This window comes from Syngnathoides biaculeatus, chromosome 9, assembly GCF_019802595.1.
Source record: "Syngnathoides biaculeatus isolate LvHL_M chromosome 9, ASM1980259v1, whole genome shotgun sequence".
Lineage (NCBI taxonomy): Eukaryota > Metazoa > Chordata > Actinopteri > Syngnathiformes > Syngnathidae > Syngnathoides > Syngnathoides biaculeatus.
In genome coordinates, this window is record NC_084648.1 from 19,601,184 (window position 1) to 19,622,929 (window position 21,746).

Genomic DNA, 21,746 nt, shown 5'->3' on the forward strand with positions numbered 1-21,746 from the left:
CATTGCAACACATGTAACTACTTCTTGACAATTAACTGTTACCTAGCAACTGGCTCTCTCTCTCTCTCTCTCTCTCTCTTTTCTTCTTCTTCTTCTTCTTCTTCTTCTTCTTCTTCCCAGAGATGGCGGCGGAAGGGGCGGAGGGCGGCGCGGAGGAGGAAAAAAAAGAGAGAGAGATTTAAACAGTATTCCCACGGCATCTCCACTGGATCGGATGCGGAAACGCATCCACAATAGCGAAACCGAAATGGAAAGCACAGCCTGATCCGAGCGCCCCGCGCGTGGGCGACGTGCGCGCGGGAGGGAGGAGGAAGGGAGGTTGGTGCACGTAGCGCGTCGGGGTTAATACATCAGGGAGCGGAGCGCACGGGAGTGCACGTTTCAAAAGATATCAAACACCCCACGGGGGGGGGGGGTGTTGAAGACCACCCGTGGAAGTGTTGCAGGACGCAAGAAACGGTGGTCGCAGCAAAAGTTTGATGACGACTTTGAGTTGTTGCGACACGGTGTTCAAAGTATTGGGAGATAAAAAAAAAAAAAAGCCAAGCGTTAAGATTTACACTCATTGTTGAGGTTATTAAAAGTATTTTGGGACAGAGCAGCACGAGGAAAACTCGTGTCCGTGGGAAACTTGGTCGAAACTGCTTGTGACTGCTGCCCGGGTCGTCGGTGACCCCTGGCGGCCAAATGCAGCGTTGCAAAGCTTGGAACTTTAACCAATCGCTTAAATCATGATTGATTCGTCCATCCGTCCATTCATTTTCTGAGCGGCTTATCCTCACGGGGGTCGCGGGAGTGCATGCACAACTTTAGCTTTTATCTGGCAGGAGGCGGGGTACAACCTCAACTGGTCGCCAGGCAATCGCAGGGCACATGGAGACAAACAGCCGCGCTTACAATCACACCTTGGGGCAATTTAGAGTCTCCAATTCACGTTTTTTGGGGTGTGGGAAGAAACCGGAGTCACTTGTCAAATTTTAAATTGAATTTCGTTTCGTTTTTATTGGCAACCATCCATCCCTGTAGAACATGAACCAGTATTTTATTTTTGCTCTCACGTATTCATTTTTTTTTCGTGGACCCCATTGTCGTTACGGTTTCGCTCAGAGGGTCGTTATGATTGTGAAACCGTAAACATCTTTAATCGCCCCGTCATATTTACGCATGAAATTGATGAACTAGCTTTGGAATCGGAAATCAAGACGAATGGCTTCTTCAACCATTGTTCATGTTTGGAAACACAAGAATGCTTGTAATATCTCAATGCTATGATTTATGATGTATGACAATTTGAAATTTTGGTCTAGATTTTCAAAAGGATCACAAAATTTGACGGATGTTTTGCCCTCGCAGGCCACATAAAATCATGTTTCGGGCCGGATCTGGACCCAGGGCCTTGGCTTTGACACCTGCGACCCAAATTATTTCGTACTTTAGATTGGAAAACAGATGGATGGATGGATGGATGGATGGATGGATAGACCTGTAGCATCCATCCATCGCTAATCCTCACAAGGGTTGCGGGGGAGCGCTGGAGCCCATCCCAGTTGTCATCGAGCAGGAGGCGGGGTACAACCTCAACTGGTCGCCAGCCAATCGTAGGGCACAAGGAGACAGACAACAGTCGCACTCACAATCGCACCTTGGGGCAATTTAGAGTCTACAATTCACGTTTTTTGGGATGTGGGAGAAAACCGGAGTCAGCTATCAACTTTTTAAGTTGAATTTCGTTTTGTTTTTTTATTGGCAGCCATCCGTGCATTTGCAGGCAAAGGCTGTAGAACACCAACCCGTTTTTTTTCCTTCCATTCAGAGCTGGATCCTATCCCAGCTGATTTCCGTCGAATCCCATCGAGACAAACGCTGAGTGCGAATATGAGATGTGCATTGTGTTATCCGTTAATTTCACATTGGACATATTGTTACCATCATTTATTTACAAATTCTCTTGGAATTTAACGTCAGCCTAACGGAGTACAATGATGCTGTTTTGATGGACATGCAGATTTTTTTCCCTTGCCAAAACGGGATTATTGGACAGTTCTAAATGTTTATACAACAATAGGACCGGAGCAGAAACTACATCTCAAATTCTGAACATGTCTGGCACTGTAGTATTTACACAACAATCAGGGTCAGGATTTGTAAAATGCCATTTTTGCAAAGTCCGAAGCTTTCCAAAATTAGCCACGACCGTGCACCGGCCCGCCTCTCTGGTTCTGAAGCGGCTTCCTCCGCCTCCCCCTCACCCTCGCCCGTGCGCCGCTCCCGTCGCGGGCCGGGCTGGCCTCTCCACCTGTCAGCCTCTGACGTACCGGAGACGGGTCGTCGGCGAGCCTCTCCTCGCGGTAGCCATGGCGACGGAGGAAGGGTTGCGTGGTTGCTAGGCGACGGGAGAGCTCTTTGATACGCCGATGCAGCGCCGAGACTTCTGTGAACAGGTCGTCGATGGTCTCCGACAGGGGACGCACCCTGCGGGGCGAGGCCGGAGGAGCCGTTACCGCTAATTCTGATCGCTATTGTACATTGCACAGTCAAACGTCGATAAGTCGCCGATGGCGTCGCGGTTCCACCGCCCGAGTGTGGTGGAGGAAGCGTGGGTTCGATTCCCACTGAGCGGTGCTACGAACATGGATGTGAACATTTGTGTGTTCTCGGGCCCGTAAGCGAATGGCGAGGTGTCCGCCGTCCGCCTTGAGTGCGAGGTCTGGCGCCGGTCCGACGTGACTAGGCTCAAACCCGAATGGGGACGGGCGTTGTAGATATGGGACGGATGAGTTGGAAAGTATTCGGACTGTCACGATTCGATCTTTTGAGAAAGGATTAAACCGAATTTACTTTACGTTGATGGCAGTTTGTCGGTGGCCGTCGGCAATAAAAGCCCCTGAGAGGAAACATTGGGTCAGCTGTGCAAACGTGCTTCATTTTATTTATTTACATATTTATTTACTGTTCCCGTGGAGCTTCGAGGCCGAAATCCTCACTTGTTGACTTTTGTAATTCAACATGGCCGACTTCTTTCTTTCTTTCTTTCTTTCTTTCTTTCTTTAAATGCATTTCCCCCCAAGCCATATACTCTATATTATCAATATTTGTGGGTTGCATGTTTTCACGGTTTTAATAACTGCTCCTATGAGGTTTGATTCTAGAAGTGCTTAGAAAGCTTTGGGTTCTGCAGCCTGAACAACTACAATGCCAATATACGTACTACAGGAGTGTCCATCCATCCATCCATCGTTAGGGTCAAGGATCCGAGGTGAGGTCGACTTTGGGCGTGAAGATGGGCCCGCCGTGAGTTGGACACGGCCACATTCCTCTCTACAGACAATTTAGAGCTCCCCAATTATGGTGAGTGGGGGCAGGGGGTGTTTCCGCCAGCGAAAATATTAACATTTCTAAGTCTGTGTTGGAAAAAAATGTTTTCCTCCACTTTCTAAAGGTCCAGTTTGTGAACATATGACATTATTGACCCACAAGCAACTGTTTTAAAGAACTATTTTGCTTTTGTTTTTATCTTTTATCTTATCTCAAGTAGACTTGACTATTGTAATGGTCTTCTGATTGGACTCCCAAAAAGAGCATTAAACAGCTGCAGCTCGCGTTCTGACCAAAACAAAGCGGTCAAAGCATGTAGCTCCAATCCTAAAGTCCTTGCACCGGCTTCCAGTCAGGTTTAGAATAGATAGATAAAGTTCTGTAAGTTCTATAAATGAACTAAATGGTTTTGGCCCTGAATACGTGAAAGAAGTGCTCATGGAATACGAACCCAGTAGAGTTCTGAAATCGACTGACTGGTCAAATAGGGACGCGCAGAGTCTAAAGCAAACATGGCGAAGCAGCATTTAGCTACTATGCTGCCAAAAAAAATAATAATAATAATAATAAGTTGCCAACAGAGGTGAGGTTAGTCCCAAGTGGGAATGTTTTTAAAATTTTTCTCATGCTTTTTAGAGTATTTCTACTTTTTAATCATATTTTTGCAGTGTACGCGGTTAAATGTACTTTAAACAAAACTTGTCATTTGTGGTTTTTATCCTGTTTTAAATGTTTTATCTATTTGTTTCAAATTGCGTTAGCTCGTGTATGAAATGCGCTGTACAAATAATGGTTCTGAATGTGGGGATGGGATTTGCCCCCCTCCTCATTGCCAAAATCTAGAAAAATCCTGAACCATTCGCTTTATCACCTTGACCAGAAAACTGATGTAGCAGACCCCCCCCCCCCCCCTCCCGTTTTATTTGACTCAGTATTTCAAGTTACCTGGAGTAGTCAGGGAGCAACGCGTTGGGTTGGGAATGCAGCAAAGTTTTGATTTCCTTGAAAATGCCTTTGCCCCACGCGTCCAAAACTTTGGTCAAACTGCGCACCGACGCCACGTCAACTCTGTCGGCTGACACGACAAACACAAACGTCAACTTCGAGATCGCGACATCTCGCTGCGGACGCTCCGTGTAACTTGTTTCCGTGACCTTCTACCTCCTTCTCTGTAGTTCCAGTGCCCGTGATCCGGTTCGTTCTGCTCGTTGTTCGGATGGGCCCCCGTTACCGCGGCGACCGCCACCAGCACCACCAACGAGTGCGGATTCATGGCCGGCCGACGCTACGCTCAGAAAAAAAGAATGCACAAGAGCAGAACACATTTTGGATGAACGAACACAACTCAAATGTCGATCCCAGGTGAAATAGCGCCAGTCGGTGGCCGATTTATGAATTGCAAATCAGAATACCCGACGCATGTCATGCTGTTGGTTGTCACGACAGACGAGACAGATATTCAAAGATGTCATAATATGGAATAGCAGCTGAAATGACCGGAAAATATCGATGGATTTCGGCAATTAAACGTGACGGATGGCGTCCGACAAAAATAAACTCACACCTGTGTAGCGATCGCTTCATTTCAGGTTGGAATTTTTCTTCTCAATCTCAAATGACCGAAAAGTATTTACAATGCCAAGTTGGCTCATTTGAGAACAATGCGTATTAAAAATAAAGCATCTGTCGCAGAGGTTTACGGAGGTTAGCGTGTGGCCGCAATCGCTTCCGTGTACGTTCCGCGGAGATGACTGTGTCGTCTTTTTTTAAAAAATGAATGTGAGTTTGTGGAAAAAAACAGGGGTCCATCCACCCATCCATCCATCCATCCATCCATCCACCTTCTACCACTTCTCCGGGTTGGGTCGCGGGGGAACTAGCGTCAGGAGGTATACCCGGACTTCCTTTTCCCCAGCCACTTCTTCCGGAGGGATCCCGAGGCCAACCAATGACCAGGGGTCAATTATTTAAATATTGGTATTTGTATTGAATGCGAGCTGAAAAGATCGATGGATTCTGGCAAAGGTTAACGTGTGGCCGCAATACGCTTCCGCGTTGACGAGCTGTCAACCCGTCGCCATGTGGGATTTATTCCTGATTGAGAACAGATCCAGCAACAAAGTATTTGTATGCGTCCAGACTTTTCTACGCTTTTAAACTCTTCCCGTGTATATCTCGACGACTTACTGACCAGATCCACGTGTAGATCCACTTGTCCAAGACAAGCGGAAGCGAATCACCAGTCCAATTTCATATTGGTGAAAACATCGATTTCGGCATTAAATACGGGTCCTCTATGCCGAGTTTATCTCATTTTTCCACGTGCCTTCGTTTAGTTTCACCTTCTAAATGTCTAACTGTATCGCACAAGACTCTGGCCGTCGTGCTATAAAAAGTATATTAGCAATGCTTAGCTTGACCGGCAATATGGCGACGTAAACAAAAGTCAGGTGATTTTGCGACGTGGGTGTACGACCTCGTAACGGTCATCAGGATTTCCTCTTGTTTCACAACATCTTTCCTCTCGTTCAATTTGGATGAGCAACGCAATCTAACGCAGGAGTAACTTTGTGGTCGCTCACAAAAATAACAATGCTCTGTTTTGATTTTCATTTCTTTCTTTGGTTTATTGCTTTTTGTGTGTGCGTGTGTGTCATTGTGATACTGCAGTGCATTAGACTGAGAACTGTTTCTAATATCTTGTCCTTTTAAAAAAAAAACATATCCCCGCAGGTCTGAGCTGAAGCTCGTGCACACATCCTCACAACGGTTTGAATCACGCACGCTGGACCTTCTTGATCTGCTGACTCATTGGGAAGGTATGATAACATTTATAGGCAGATGAAGATGGAGAGAAAATTGTGAAAATGAGCGTTCAGTATTCACGTCTTTCGCATCTGGCGTAAACATGTCGCCTCGCGTTCTCACCATCAAGTCTCCGAGTGCCGTGGTGCCTTGAAAGCGTCATTTGCAGCCGAGACTGAGATGACGACAACGTTAATAAGATAAAAACATACTCACAGTTTCAAACGTCACCCAGTTGTAAGCTTCTTTCCGTCAACGTCGCTTTCCGTTCTGAGCTCGGAAAAAGACTTGCGGCGAGGCCTCGCTCGCCTCCCCGACTTTGACTCCTCCTGAGCGGAGCCCGTCCTCCCTCTTGAGAACTCGCCGCTCCACCTCGCAGCGAAGCGGTGAGCCACCGGAGACGATATCGTGCACCTTCAAATTCCGTAACGCACGATGAAGTTCACGAGGCACACTTTAACCACAAATTGGATTCTTGAACCTTCATCCATTCATGCCAAAGAAATGAATAACAACATACTGCACGAGAGGCTTTGTGCAACTTATCAGCCGCCAGCAACCACCTGTGGAATTAAAACCAGAAATATGTACATCAAGGCAGCACGGTGGCTCAGCTGGAAAGCGTTGGCCTCACGGTTCTGAGGTCCCGAGTTCGATCCCGGCCCCGTGGCTTTTCTCCGTGCACTCCAGTTGCCTCCCGCATCCCAAAATCATGCGACGTTAATTGGACACTCTAAATTGCCCCTAGGTGTGATTGTGAGTGCGGCTCTTTGTCTCCATGTGCCCTGCGATTGGCTGGCGAGCGGTTCAGGGTTCCGCCCCGCCTCCTGCTCAATAGCAGCTGGGATTGGCTCCGGCACTTCCACGACCCTTGTGAGGATAAGTGGCTAAGAACATGGATGGAATATGAACATATACATGTAGGACACTAAATCCATATTCTGTATTTGTGTTGTCATTTCATCCATTTTCTTAGTTGCTCATCCTCACAAGGGTCGCGGAAGTGCCGGAGCCAATCCCAGCTGTCATCGGGCAGGAGGCGGGGGACCCCCTGAACCGGTCGCCAGCCAATCGCAAGGCACAACGAGACAAACAGTCGCACTCACAATCACACCTAGGGGCAATTTAGCGTGTCCAATTAATGTTGAATGTTTTTGGGACGTGGGAGGAAACCGGAGTGCCCGGAGAAAACATGCAAACTCCACCTATGCGGGCCCAGGAATTGAACCCCCGTCCTCAGAGCTGTTATGTTATGTTTATGTTTATGTGAAGAGACAAAATGAAAGCTCAAAACCCCTCGTTTTAGTTGTCCCTTTTAAGTTGGGGCTTGCGTTTAACACTTTTCAACACGTTCACGTTTTTTAAACGTTAAACAGTTGACGTGCAGTGTCAAATTGCGTCGCTAACTTGCATCAAACTGGCGTCCAGATGTGACTGCAGTGTTTGATATCTGTGTTTGTGTGCGTTTTCATGGCGTGCAAGATCACATGAGGTGAGATCACAGTTGGCCACCGATACACACAAACACAAACACACAATTAACTCAAGTTGGTGTGTCGGCCTCCAAAGCGGCGCAAAGTGTTTCGCGGAGGAAACGGAAACGGAACGGAGGAACGCGCTGCCCCGCCTCAGAGAACAAAAACTATTGTGGTGACGGAATCTCACCGCCATCCACAGCTGGTCCGCGTTAGTGACCGGCCATTTGTCACCCTCTGCCCGTGTCGTCACACACGCACACACATACTGGGAGGCACGCACTAATATAGTATGTGGAAAAATATTTACTGCAATGGATTGACTTTGATTTGGTTTGGAAGGTCCCGCAAAAATGATCTTGCGGGCCCGATCTGGCCCTCGGGCCTCGAGTTTGACACCTGTGCTTTCAACAAGTTCAAAAAAAAAAAAAAGAAAAAAAAATACAAATGGATATTTCCAAAGTCTTCCACTGTAAAAGTGATACAAATTGACACAACATCAGGAGAAAACACAACTTGGGAGTTCGGCACTATAATCGGATTGCGGTTGCTTTTGGATTCTTTAACCGGGTCACGGACAATAAAGGATACGGCATGTGGACCCTCCACGAGGAGGACTTTTTGTAGCTCTGAGGATAAAGTATAGCCTGTACACCCCACCCCAGAAAAAAAATGCCATACTGCTTTCCCGCATCTTGATTGGTTGTTTGTCATTATCGGGGCAGTCTACTTGCTGCGAGTTCTCATCGGGCAAGTAACATTTTGAAGAAGTGCATTTCCCAGAAACGGGAAGTCCCACTTCTGAAGTTTAGTAACGCGGAGTCACTTGAGAGCCGCCAGAGAAGAAAGAAAAATCAACGTTGGCCCGCGAACACCTTTGAGGAATATGCCATCACCACGTTATTGGCATCGTCTTCCTCTGCTGATTTGGGTTCTCCAAGTCTTCCTTCCTTTATGTTTCGGGACCAAAGGTCCAAGTAAGCCACCCGCAAATATTCGTCAACGTATTATCATATATTGGACTTAAACTGGACGTCTCCCGCAGGATTAAATTTTCCCAGCACGGCCTTCGTGGCGATCACGGGCGAAGATCTCAACGTTCATTACGAGCTGGCCGTCCCCGCCAACCAGAGCAAAGACGTCTTGACGTGCTTCGACCCTCGCCGCCGGCCGATTTCGACGCAGGAAGTCGCGGCGACTCAAGAGATCCCCGTGCTCCACAGGGCCGTGCTGCAGCTGAAAACGCTCGTTCTTTCAGGGGAATACCATTGCCAGTATAAAGCGGCCAAAGCGTACTTGTTTCTGCGCCTGAGAGGTGAGGATGAGCGGCGAGGCGCCTGGCTCCACTTAGAAATGAGGGGGGCGTTGTGTACAGTAAGTAAAGCAAAGCTAAGCAAAGCACGTTTACTTAGGACGCGCATTTCATACACGAGGCCACTCAATGTGATTAAAAAGCATTTAAAAACAACTGCTTAAACATTTAAAGCAGAAAAAAAAGTACAATTAAAAGAGTGTACACTGCAAAAAAAAAAAAAACATTTAAAAATTGTAATCTAAAAAGCACGACAAAAAGGGTTTTAAAGACATTGACACATGCTGCTGACCTCACCTCTGTTGGCAACTTATTCCTTTTTTTTTTTTTTTTTTTTTTTGGCAACATAATAGCCGCTTCACCGTGTTTGCTTCAGACTCGGCGTTGGACTATTCGACCCGAGTCTGTCGATCTCAGAGCCGCGCTGGGTTTGTATTCCGTTAGCATTTTTTTCACGTGTTCAAGGACCGAAAACTTGGGTGTCAAAGTCATTATTGTGGCGGGCCCCGTCGTAGTTACGGTTTCGCTCGGAGGGCCGTCACGACCGTGAAACCGTAAACATCTTTAATCGCCGCGTCATATTTATGCATGAAATTAATGAGCTGGTTTTGGAATCGGAAAACAACTGTTCAACTGTCGTTCATGTTTGGTAACGCAAGAATGCTTGTAATATCTCAATGTTACGAGTTATGACATATGACAATTTGAAATTGTTGTGTAGATTTTTACAAGGATCACGGAAGCTGACCGATGATTGGCCCTCACGGGCCACATAAAATATATGCTGGGCCGGATCTGGCCCCCGGACCTTGAATTTGACACCTGCGACCGAAACCATTTAGTACTTTAGATTGGAAAACAGATGGCTGGGTGGACAAGTAGCATCCGTCCATTTTCTTTGCCGCTTATCCTCATGAAGGTCACGAGGAGTGCTTGAGCCTATCCCAGCTGTCATTGGTCAGGAGGCGGGGTACACCCCGAACTGCTTGCTAGCCAATCGCAGGGCACATCGAGACAAACGGTCGCAATCACAATCACACCTAGAGGCAATTTAGAGTGTCCAAAAATGTTGCATGTTTTGGGGATGTGGGAGGAAACCGGAGTGCCCGGAGGAAACTCACGCAGGCAAGGGTAGAACATATGAAGAGTTTGTTTTCAAAACGAGACGTAGGCATTTTTTTTTTTTTTCAGATTTACGAAACTCGCGCCGAAATAATCCAGCTCCGAATGGATAATTTTGGCGCGAGTTTCGTAAATCTGAAAAAAAAAAAAAATGCCTACGTCTCGTTTTGAAAACAAACTCTTCATATATACTCCACACAGGCGGGTCCGGTATTGAACCCGGGACCTCAGAACTGTACCGGTAGCAAAACATTAAAATCTATTCTAAAGCTGACCGTTATCCGGTATTGTTGTGGTCGGGCTCCGAGCTGCAGCATTTTGAATCAACTGCAGTTGTTTAATGCTCTTTTTTTTTTTTTTGTCCGGTCGGAAGACCGTTACAATAGTCAAGTCTACTTGCGATAAAAGCATGGCTCACCTTCTCCTAGTCTGCTTGGCACATGCGAGCCGTGACTCTTGATTCGTTCCTCTGCTGGTACGAGGCTGTTTTAGTACACTGATTGCTTTGGTATGACGGTCAGAATTGATCAGAACACCAAGATGTTGGACTTGGCCTTTCATTCTGAATGATAGTGAATCCAAGTATTTAATAACAACAATCCTCTTTTCTTTGTTTCCCAAAACAATTCAATTTTGTTGTGCTTTCATGAGAGAACATTTTGGCTCTTGTAGTTATTTGTTATTTGTTTTAGACGATGACACAACACCTCAATTGGACTGCAGTCATCTGGAGATACTTCCAGAAACGACCGCGTGTCATCGGCATCGCTACGAGAGCCGAAATTCAAGTTCTGAAGAATTTAGGCTTAACCGGAGAGGTCCAAGAACCGGATCAAACGCTTCGGCATTTGCCCGGAAGTTACTTTCCATCCATCCTGGCAGACATTGGGAAGCACGCGCACAAAATCAATGAATCAACAAAATGGAATGTTCCAATGTTGTAGCAAAGCGGCATTTTGGGCCCGGTTTATTATTCCAAGAAAACATCCCCGAGACTGCTCACTTCCCTTAACTGACTAAAATATGTTGTTATTGTTGCCATGATTAAATGGTTACCGATTTGATGATGACTATGTCCCAAGTGGAAATACAAAAGCATTTTTTTTTTGTTCTATTCATGATGAAAGTAAATGACTCATGCGATTGTAGGTACACATTTATTTATTTTTTTTACTTGCATACAACGACTGTACACCTGCTTTGAAATATGTCCTAAAAGTTGTATCGTTCCAGATGAAGGCTACACGGACGTCGCTATGCGGGACTACGTAGACTTGATCGCGGTGGGCTTCTGCAATTGTGTGTTGCTGCTTTTCAGTGTGGTCAGCTCCGTGTATGTCTTCAGAGGAACTTGGGTAAGATCTGGCGTTAAGTTTTTAACAGCACGTTCAAATGTTGTTTGCATTACGAACTTTTCAACAAGGGCAAATTTGAGTGACTAAGGTTAAACGAAACGCCGCCCGTCAGCCAAGGGTTCAAACTGAAGTTGTCAGCAAGCCACAAGTTTTGCGGGGGTTTTTTTTTGGTTTTTTTTCTGCACATTTTAGAAAAAAAAAATTCCCAAATGTGGCAATCCGAGCAACGATCGAAAGCAGAACAAAGAACGCGGCCGAGCAGAAAAGCCCGAGGATGACGCCGCGGGTGTAATAACCGCTTCTTCCACATCGTTGTACGCCGTGAGTAGCGCCGTGCCGCGTCGGCAACTTTCGCTCATGATTGCTGTTCCTTGTCCGTCTTCGACTCATAAAAACAAATCTTTTAGAGTCTCGAGCCCCGACCTCGGTCCATTTATGACGTTCTGGACCGCTCGGCCGTCGACGGAGAGTCGCAGCAAAGGAATCCCGCTCCCAAGCCCAAAACGGGCCAGAAACCGGTCGGTGTGGACTCTCGCCGCCTTATCGCGCGTTCGGAAACGCATGAGAAGAAAAACAAACCTGTTTCCGCTCCTCAGGTGGAACGAGGCACACGAGCGCAAGATGAAAGCGTATTTGAGTCCGTCTATGAGAATTTCTGAATCGTGAAGAATCCGGATTCAACCCTGACTGAGACTGTGACCCATCAATGTTTTATATTTATAAACGCGGATGTAGTTCTGCTTTTAAATGGCTGGAAAAAAATCCCTATGCGAAAATACACTCATATAGGGCTACCGCAGTGTCGTTGTACGCAGGGAAAATTGGAATTTAAAAGTCTACTGACACGAAAACCATGATATTTAGTATGTTTTTAATTTAAAAAAAAAAAAAAAAGCAGCCACACAACATGATTTTGACATATATGGCTTTTTGTAACTCACGCCATGAAAATCCTCTCGAGGGAATTGTTTTGGAGAAGAGGCAGGAAGTGACATTTAGGACAAGTTCATGTGTTTATAGCAATTTTACCTGCGGGAAGCTAGCTCGTCGTTCCTTCGTGTTAGCCAAAATGCCGGCTCGTTGTATTGCTGGATATTGCTCGAACACTCGGGAGGATGGATTTACTCTTCACACTTTTCCAAAAGACCCTGTTCGGCTTGATAAATGGATTGCAGGGGTGCAAAGGACGAGAGCTTCGTGGGTTCCAAATGACAGCTAGGTGTGTATAGACCTATCCAGCCATCCATCCATTATCTACCGCTTCTCCAGGGATACCCAGACTTCCCTTTCCCCAGCCACTTCTTCCAGCTCTTCCGGAGGGATCCCGAGGCGTTCCCAAGCCAGCCGAGAGACGTAGTCTCTCCAGCGTGTCCCGGGTCGTCCTCGGGGTCTCTTTCCGGTGGGACATACCCGGAACACCTCACCAGGGAGGCGTCCCGGGGGCATCCGTATCAGATGCCCCGGCCACCTCATCCGGCTCCTCTCAATGCGGAGGAGTAGCGGCTCGACACTGAGCCCCTCCCGGATGACCGAGCTTCTCACCCCATCTCTAAGGGAGAGCCCGGACACCCCGCGGAGGAAACTCATTTCGGCCACTTGTATCCGGGATCTTGTTCTTTCGGTCACGACCCACAGAGCTACTAAAAAAAAACAATAGTTGTAGGGAAGGGACGTAATCCTCTCACGTAACAAAAGATCCACGAACGTAAGTCAGGGGTGCTGAATGTCGGCCGATCACGGCTTCGGCCGGGGTGGCTCATCGCAGCGCTAAGGTGACTCATTGCGGCACCAAGCCGGGCCGCTTTACGGTGTTGTCATTGCTCGCAGATGAGTTCGCTACAGACTGTCATTCATACTGTCAGGGAATCTGTTGTTAAGTTAGACGTGATCCACATACCATCTAAAAATGGCTCGAAACGATTGGTTAATATTGCCCGGTCACTTCACTCGATTGTGAGATGTTCTCTTCTCGCTTCCGTGTCAGAAAGGGCGTCGGAAAAATCCGAAAATCTCCCATAGCAGGTCCCACTCCGTGTTTTCAACAGCGAATGTCCCAGTGTCACGTCTGCTGATGACGTAGCAAGCAATATGGCTGCCACTGGGATGTCGCGGGAGCTTTGCGCATGCACGACACGCTCTCCGCTCATATTTATTTTTCCGTATAAACATTGAAGTGAATAATGTTATTTGTATTTTTCATTACAATATCCATTTTAGAATCTTTATAGGCATGTCAGCGGCCCTTTAACTTACTCACTAAATGATGTCATAAACCCGTGAATATTTTCCATGAACCGTCGCGAGTGCAAATGCTTCAACCCGTTCCAATGCTCAGCTTCTTCTCTGTATAAACGAACCATTTATAGATACATTTTCCCGTGACGTCGACCGCCGTAATGTTGTAGATGATGTTCCAACGCGATATCGACTGTCTGAATTGAGACATTTGAAAGCCAATGTCAAAAAAAAAAAAAACCCCGAAAAAAATGGTGACTCACGGGGTGGTGTTTGGTGACAACAATACAAGTTGGAGGAACAAAGTCGCATATACTGCAAACGTTTATCCCCAGTTTTGTCAAGAAAAGACAGATTGTGGCTTTGGTGAATCGCATAAAGAGAGAGAGAAATAAGACTTTAAGATTTCCTTTACAATGAGTAAAAAAAAAAAAAAAAAAAAGTTTTTTGATCATCTATTTATTTATTTTGTAGTTATTTTCTAGATATGTATAAATTTGTTTATTTTTAATGCGTATAACTATTGTATACAGCTATGTATATACATGTATATATTGGTTGAAAGTAGAAGACTCCCTGGCCTCGAAAGTAAAGTAAAATTAAATTGTCAGGGTAGATATGTGGTGAGGCTTTTTCCATTTGTTTGGGGTTTTTTTTTTTTTTTTTTTTGCTGTATTAATAGTACAATTTTCAAACTTTTTAATGGCATCTTTTCACCGATAGTGACGTTTACACTGCGTTAGATCTGACTTCATGCAGCCTTCGGTACTTTGGATTATGACATCCTGATGACTTGCCTCGCTGAATCTGGGTCCTCCACTGCTTTTTCACGTGGAGTGCTACAGGGTTCTGTCTTTGGCCCTCTCTCATTTCTCCTCCATTGACCCACACTCAGCTCAATTCTCAGGAAACGCGGTGTTTCTTTTCTTTTGCTATGTAAATGACAATCGCATCGCAGCCCCCTTAAAAAGTCTGACACTGCGCTCGCCATTGCAAGAGTGTTTACATGATATTAAGGCCCGGGTTTCTCTTAACATTTCAAATTTGAATGAAAATAAGACAGAGGTCATGCTCTTTGCTGGGACTTTTTTGTTGCTGTTTTTATTCCACTGTGCGACCCTTTGATAAACTTGTTTTTCTTAAAAGGTGTGCTATATATTAACAAAAGTATTGTGTACATGTTTTGATGTTGAAAATAAAGTAACCCTCACGAAAATCGGTTGAGAAATGAGAAGTTTGTGGTGTATTTTCAACGTTTGGACAATATCTTGAGGAGAATTTTCCCTCACCAAGATGGCCGCCACGGGACCCCGCGCTGTCATGCAAAAACAATATGTTTAGTCTTAGCCAATGGGACCGGACCGTCACAACCATAGCCAATCAAAACGCTCCAGTCAGGCCGCTGCACTTCCGGGTTGGTTCTGTGTTTACCTGCGACGACCATGGCTGCAGAAGGCGACTTCTTAGCAAGATACCGAGCTGTATCGAACAAGCTTAAAAAGTAAGTGTTGGTAGAATGGGTTTTAAGGTAAAGTAGAAGGATTTTTTTAATTTTTATTATAATACAATGATTCCAGCAATATGGCCGCTCCAAGCTTACGAGTGGTTGCTAGCTCCTCTCGACAGCCCGACGTATGTACTGTAATTTATTTCTGTGTGGATTCCTTTTTGCTATGACGGTATCTCGCAAATACATGTTTCTAAATGAAGACATAAATGTGTTTATTTGATAGCTGGCGGCATCTTTAATGAACGTGTCCACGCGACTTTGCATTGAAGCTTAACGAAAGAGTCAGTTTGCTAACCCTCCGCTCGACGTCAGTTCGGATAACCGAATCATATTTTGCTTTTTATCTAAATTGATAACATTCTTTGTCCTCATTGCAGACGTTTCCTTCGGAAGCCAAATGTCGCGGAGGCAAGTGAGCAGTTTGGTAAGTTTTACCGTAACTTGTAAATTATAGATTTATTGAGCGCCATGCTCCAATTTAGCGTCTCTTTCCTGACTAAATTTCGTTCATCTTTCATACGGCAACGTTTATTGTTTTCAGGCCAGCTAGCCAAGGAGCTAAAGCAGCAGGACTGTCTGCAGTATGCCGCCTTCTGCAACCTGGCCATGGCCCGGTAAAAAACAACTCACTATTGCAAAAGTTGTTGTTTTTTTTTTTAAGTTACAAGTAGGCAAACTCTGAAGCCCAAGTCCAGTCACGTTTGTGGTACAGGACTTGAATAGGCTCTGAATAACAATACATTTCTCTGTTTTTGCTCTGTTGAAGCATCAACATCATTGAGACAAGAGCACATCTAAATTTTATGCATCACATTAGCCGATCGCCGTACCTATCTTAAAAAGTAGTGGCGACGGAACTGAATTTATGTGTGTTTTGCCGTCCAACTGTAGTTCTGGTTCAACTTTAGTTTTTGCCACATTGACGTTGTGTCTCCCGCAGGTGTGAGCAGACTCTATTTAACGCCCCGGGAGAAGCTTTGGCGCTAACTGACGCCGCACGCCTTTTCCTTTCCTCTGAGAAGGAGAACTACTTTCTGCGCGCGCCGGCCTTTGACGAGCACCTTCAGGCTGCGCTCAACTGCTACAGTTTTGCTATCAAGGTTCACTGTGCTGTCCTTTGTTAGTTTGTTTTTTTTTTTTTTTTGTTTTTTTTTAAACGTCTAAAAATCACTCTGTTGTGCCAAGTAAATGTATGCGGATGTTCCCGCAGGTCTATGTTGAGATGAACCAGCCAATGATGGCAGCCAGTCTGTGTCTGGAACTTGGCAATGCACTCAAAGTAAGCGGTTCCTGTTCATGTCGTGCATTTTCTTTCGGTGTGACGCTTTTTCTTCGGTAGGAGATGAATCGACCGGGGGAGGCAATTGTTCATTACCAGAGGGCCGCGGAGCTGCAGACGCAGATGCCGGTGGAAGCGCTTCTGTCGATGGGAGAAATGGCCTCGTGTAAAATTCTCACACGTGAGTTTGCGACGTTGCCCTTCGCATTCGCGTCCGTGGTGTGCGAGGAGGTCAGGTCGGGTTTGTTCCACGTGAATCTTGTCCAAGCATTCCTTTACGCGCCAGAATCACGTCAGCGTGTTGAGCGTTTCCAGGTGTACGCTGCCTCCCGCCTTCAGTCATCAGGATAAGCGTTATAGAAAAAATGACTACCGTAATTTCCCGCCTCTAAGATGCGACTTTTTTAACACGCTTTCAACCCCGCGGTGATGCGGCTATTTTGTGCATTTTTTCTAACTTCCGCAAGGGGGCACTCGAACGGAATAGGTGAGAGCGATGGAAATATATGTGCCGACGAAGTGACTTTTACCAGTATTTTTTTTTTTTTCTACCGGCCCTGTTGGTGTCGCGCTAGCGTGTTGCTGCTGTGTTACTGCCGTGTCTCAGTGATTTTTACCGGTATGTTGTTGTTTCTTTTTTTTTTCAACCGGCCCTGTTAGCGCTACCGTTAGCTGTATTACTGCCGCGTCTCAGTAATTTAGGTGTTGTTTTTTTAAGTGGCCCTGTTAGTGCTGTGCTAACATGTTGCTACTGTGTTGCTGCCGCAGCTGTTTCTTTTTTTTTTGTTTTTTTTTTAGCCGGTATGTTTTTTTTTTTTTGTTTTGTTTTTTTTTTTTTTACCAGCCCTGTTCATGCTACCGTGTGTTTGCTATGTTAAGCTAAGATTTTAACCCTTTGAAAACTCTTTCTGTGTGCCGTCTTTCTTTGTCAATATGTCGTGTTTCAACGTGAGCAGTTCTAGCTTTTACACAGGTGCGGTTTATGTATGCACCAAATGGTATTTCCTTGACAAATGTACTGGGTGAGGCTGATAGTCAGGTGCGCTCTGTAGGCTAGAAATTACGGTACTTGGGTAGTCCAACATCGGACTGATTGATTCAAAGGTGTAGGCGCAGATCTTTGACATTTTACAGCACATCTTACGTGATCTTTGTGGGTCGTTGCCCCCCCCCCCCCCCCCACCCTGCCCCCGCCAGGTGACTACGATGGCGCCTTGTCAGTGTTTACCGAGATGCAGCTCACGTGCCAGGAGAGAGGACTGCAACTAGCGGGCACCAGCACCCCTGTTGGTGAGGCTCATTTGCACCCCAAAGTGCTTTGGCCACTTACTTCTATCTATGTTTTGAAATGAGATTTGGCAAAGCCGTAATTGTCACAAAAGGTGCCGGTCTGTGGTCTCGGTTGCATTTCAAAGTCCCTACATAGGTTTAGGAACCGCTGTCCTGTCCTGTCCTGTCCTCGGTTCTCCCAACCTGTCCTATTGGTTATATGATGCTTCCCTTCCCCACACGTTTTGCTTTTTTTCTTTCAGCATGACACTGGTCTGATTTGATTCATTCATCTTATTATTTATACCTTGATTTTTTTTTTTTTTTTAACTTCTATTTAAGGTGCCTTTTTGGACATTGTGGCAAGATGCGAGATCTCCAGAGTCCTACTGCTTATGCTGCTTGAGGTACGATCAAATGTTTTTATGCGTATTCTAGATAGGAAGTTCAAGTATGGGCCCATTCAAGCCCGTTTCCCACTCGTTACCGGCGCCGTCACAGTTGCACTCAATTGTTGACTCATTTCCATTTTTAAAACACAAGCTACTATGTGATGCCATGAGCTCCGTTTTTTTACTACAGTAACTGTTCAGTCGTGCTTCTAAGCAGGCAGTACCAACACAGTCCAGGTGTCTTGAACAGACAATGGTTGCCCGAACAGGTTCTTAGTTTAATCCCACTCATATTTTGCAATAGACGACGCTTTCGTTGTTTTGTTAAAAGCCTTCGTCAAGTGAAATTGTCCTAAATTTGAGACGCCAAGATCTCGCTTTTCTCATCTGCTCTCAAACGTTGTGATTGTGTCCACTCAAACCGCACCCCGCTCAAATGTTATCTGCCGATCCGATGCCACATTCTCAATCTGGTGAAAGTTTATTAGTATAGTCCAGGGGTCGGGAACCTTTCAGGCTGAGAGAGCCACAAATGACAAATATTTTAAAATGTAATTCCGAAAGAGCCATCCAATATTTTAAAAACTGAATACAAGTGTATTTGTGCATTTTATGTTAGACCAACATTTTAAGAGTACAATAAGTCTCTAGATTCCTTTAAATAACATTATGATGTTGCTCACCAATGATGACAAAAGTAATTTTTACCATTTATGCGACTTCTTTGCTGATGGCTTTGTCGTCTGTTTTAATACGTCATGAAATGAAACTTCATGCAGCCTTTGAGACTTCCATCCGTTGTTGGTGAACGTAGCTTAGTTTTTTTTTTTTTTTTTTTAATGTGAGAAAGACTTTTCATGTGCAGCGGTAGAACCAAACAGTCAGTACAGCAATACTCACACACCGCAGTGTGTAGTACGTGATGGGAAGTGCGTTCCAAGTTTTCACACTCAGCTGGTCTGCAAGTTTATTTATTTTTTTCATTTTTCCCCACTTATGTGCACTTGCTGACAGAGGCGTGTCTTTATGTAAAAAAAAAAAATTGGTGGTGGGGAGCTCATAAGAACACTCACTATAAACTACATTGATAGGCTTCGTAAGGACTGTAATATTTGTAATCATGAGTGTACCCCTTTAAGAGCAGAGGGGAGTGGTGCAAGGTAAACTAGGAAGAAGACTGTGTGGCCGTGTAGCAGGTCGCTGTTAGAGAAAGTTACGTGTGGTGCCAAAATGTTAAAAAAAAATTAAAAGTCAGGCTAACGTCGTCTTGTTTTTTGGGCCACGCGGTCACACGATCGACAAGAACGTCCTCGCGATGGACACATTGAGCACCCCTGCTGTATACAGTATGTCGTTATGAGGGCTCTGCAAGCCATACGCAACCACCAAAAGAGCCACATGTGGCTCGTGAGCCCAAGATTCCCGACCGCTGGTATAGTCCCTGATCACAAAAGACTCTTCAAGGGCTTTCACACTCGTAACGACATCTTTTGTTCTGGAACGTAGACCAACTTAAACCAAGCCAGGACCTCACGTGCTGCATATGTCATTAAAAAAAAAAACCTGCTTTAACACAAAAGGAAAGATTTATTGCGTGGGTCGTTCACCATCCCAACAGGTAGACATGGACTACTTTGACGTGGTGGCTACTTGCAGAAATACGCATATATTGTAATTCCACACCGAGCACGGCCATCATCTCTAGATTTTGGATTATGCTCAGGATCCGGATCTTTACGTGGCACACTGTTCATATTGCACCTGGAGTCATTTGTGACCAGTCATCGGAACTCATCAGTTCAACATCGATGATTTTGGGAAAAAAGAAAAAAAACAAAAACAAAAAAAAAACCAGTATGCTTCTATGCTGCCCCCCTGCGGCCAACAATTGGAAGTTTACCCACACGAGCATTTTTCATCACACAAAGGTTAATTGCACACCGCCGAAACAAAAGACGGATCTACTCTGGCTTTTCTGGTGCGTGGATGACAATCTGAGGATATCCGACCGGATACGATGTTATCACCCACGAGGTCGCCTTTATTAAAAATATGTAATTGCACAGGAGTAGCGTTTTGATGGGCTTCACGGACAACGGTTTAGATTTCGGTGGCACGCGGCCATCAAAATGTAAAAAGGGAAATGAAGGAAACGCCTACGCGATGAGAATCGATACCTCGGCGTATCGCCGGTTACGTGCTGCTCGTTCCCATAACGCGTACGTCGCGCTCTGAACGTGATTTGCTTTTCTGCGCAGCCTCCGCCTCAGAAGCTGCTCCCGGAACATGCGCAAACGCTGGAGAGATACGCTTGGGAGTCCTTCGACCCGCACAGTCAAGGTGGAGCCGCGTCTGTTTCGTTTCTGAACAAAACCGCAAAGTTCCTTTTCCTCCTCCTCCTTTGTGTTGTCGTGAAGTGTGTGTGGTTCGCTCTAAAACGAAAGTTATTTCAAGTCCAGCGAGTCAACGGTTGTGTTGTCTTTCAGTGACCTTCCTGCCCGAGAATGTTTTCCTGCTCCTGCAGTCGGTGGTGGTGAGTTTCATCGGCCGCATACTTGCGCACTTGACAGGATTTCCTGGTCTTCTCCTCGGGGCCTTTTGCGAAGCTGCGATTAAAATATGCCGGGGGATCTCCCCCCCCCCCCCCCACCACCACCCCCGTTTTAATCCGCAGCTTTTGTGCACGTTGTCCTCTAAGGACCGGTAATGCTCAAAAAGTGGAGAATGTAATGAAATATCAACCGAGTTTCTGAACGACTACAGAGTCGCATCGCGAGTCAAGGCCGCCCGAATTTATTAGTGCAGCGTATGAAAGGCAATGTGTTCCACAGATGGCGTGCCAGGAGAAAGACGTCGAGTCCCTGAAGTCTCTTCAGACTGAGCTATGGTAAACATTCCCAACGATTCATCGCCATCGCGAGCGCTCTGCAGCTTCCTCCCTCGCCGATCTGACGCCGTTGCGCGTGTCGATGTCTCCCGCCTCAGGCCGGTGTTGACCGCCGAGCAGAATCACCTCCTCCACCTAGTGGTCCGGGAGCGCATCGCCCCGTCTGGCCAAGGCATTTAGCGGCGTCCTGTCTTCATCCGCTTCCTCTGGGAACCGTCGCTAACATCATGGAAACATTCCTGCTTGCGACCGGGTCTGTTCTGAGACCTCCACAAAAGCTTTCACCGAGACAAACAACAAAATGTAAAACGTTAACATCATGATTATTCAGTGATTTTCCCCAAAATGGGACTTCCGCCCATTTTGGATCACGCTTGTCCTGAGAGTTGCGAATAGCTGGAACGTAGTTTGGCTGAGAGGCGAGGTACAACGGAGGCTCGTTATCAGCCAATCGCAGGCTACGTAGAGAAATAAGCGACCGTTCGTACTTACGATCACACCTACGGACAATTTAGAGTCTTCAATGAATCGAACGTCATCCTACGCGCAAGCCGGAGGGAACTCAAGCATAGAGGGAAGATGCAAAGACGGAGGAGGGATTTGAACCCCCACCCTCAGAGACGCGAGGCAGACATTGCCGAGTGGGACGGACGCCATCTGATGAGTCTTGATCTCGATTTGATGAATGACTCGTGAAGATGTGTTGTTACTACTTGTTTTTATTGATTATAGTGTATGGCTTCACTCCAATGTCATTACAAATCTTCTAATGCATAGTTTAGAAATATGG

General features: G+C 45.9%; 3 protein-coding genes across 5 annotated transcripts in view; 2 read left to right on the forward strand and 1 right to left on the reverse strand.

Annotated features, from left to right (window-relative positions):
- grin2bb (glutamate receptor, ionotropic, N-methyl D-aspartate 2B, genome duplicate b) overlaps positions 1-3,342 on the forward strand; it is a 116,002-nt gene extending 112,660 nt beyond the window's left edge. Inside the window, exon 18 of the mRNA XM_061828706.1 lies at positions 3,242-3,342. The gene's annotated coding sequence lies outside the window, so the exon portion shown is untranslated. The remainder of the gene's footprint in view (positions 1-3,241) is intronic.
- Positions 1,949-6,844, reverse strand: si:ch211-243a20.3 (uncharacterized protein LOC100151507 homolog). The gene is made up of 5 exons (XM_061828708.1): positions 6,641-6,844; positions 6,337-6,534; positions 4,477-4,600; positions 4,261-4,390; positions 1,949-2,472 (listed from the first exon to the last, which is right to left on the reverse strand). Exons 3-5 carry the CDS (start codon positions 4,586-4,588, stop codon positions 2,184-2,186), a joined length of 531 nt encoding a protein of 176 aa, XP_061684692.1. The 5' UTR covers positions 4,589-4,600; positions 6,337-6,534; positions 6,641-6,844; the 3' UTR covers positions 1,949-2,183.
- Positions 6,845-15,000: 8,156 nt separating this feature from the next.
- On the forward strand, positions 15,001-21,706 carry f8a (coagulation factor VIII associated). 3 transcript variants are annotated; one of them, XM_061830489.1, is made up of 12 exons: positions 15,001-15,120; positions 15,507-15,553; positions 15,671-15,743; positions 16,070-16,229; positions 16,340-16,408; positions 16,469-16,589; positions 17,606-17,698; positions 18,020-18,084; positions 20,328-20,409; positions 20,556-20,602; positions 20,901-20,956; positions 21,055-21,706. In XM_061830489.1, exons 1-12 carry the CDS (start codon positions 15,062-15,064, stop codon positions 21,134-21,136), a joined length of 954 nt encoding a protein of 317 aa, XP_061686473.1. In that variant the 5' UTR covers positions 15,001-15,061; the 3' UTR covers positions 21,137-21,706. The 3 variants fall into 3 exon arrangements, with proteins under 3 accessions (XP_061686473.1, XP_061686472.1, XP_061686474.1); XM_061830488.1 differs by lacking the exon at positions 15,001-15,120 and adding an exon at positions 15,172-15,251; XM_061830490.1 differs by lacking the exon at positions 15,001-15,120 and adding an exon at positions 15,367-15,410.
- Positions 21,707-21,746: the final 40 nt, after the last annotated feature.

Excerpts from the sequence above, each read along its gene's own strand:
- si:ch211-243a20.3 (XM_061828708.1), bottom strand. The coding sequence starts at position 4,588 with ATGAATCCGCACTCGTTGGTGGTGCTGGTGGCGGTCGCCGCGGTAACG. Across the intron at positions 4,391-4,476 it reads CTGGAACTACAGAGAAGGAG|CCGACAGAGTTGACGTGGCG; the intron begins GTAGAAGGTCAC and ends TTGTCGTGTCAG. Across the intron at positions 2,473-4,260 it reads TTGCTCCCTGACTACTCCAG|GGTGCGTCCCCTGTCGGAGA; the intron begins GTAACTTGAAAT and ends CTCGCCCCGCAG.
- f8a (XM_061830488.1), top strand. The coding sequence starts at position 15,187 with ATGATTCCAGCAATATGGCCGCTCCAAGCTTACGAGTGGTTGCTAGCT. Across the intron at positions 15,744-16,069 it reads TGCAACCTGGCCATGGCCCG|GTGTGAGCAGACTCTATTTA; the intron begins GTAAAAAACAAC and ends TGTCTCCCGCAG. Across the intron at positions 18,085-20,327 it reads TACTGCTTATGCTGCTTGAG|CCTCCGCCTCAGAAGCTGCT; the intron begins GTACGATCAAAT and ends TTTTCTGCGCAG.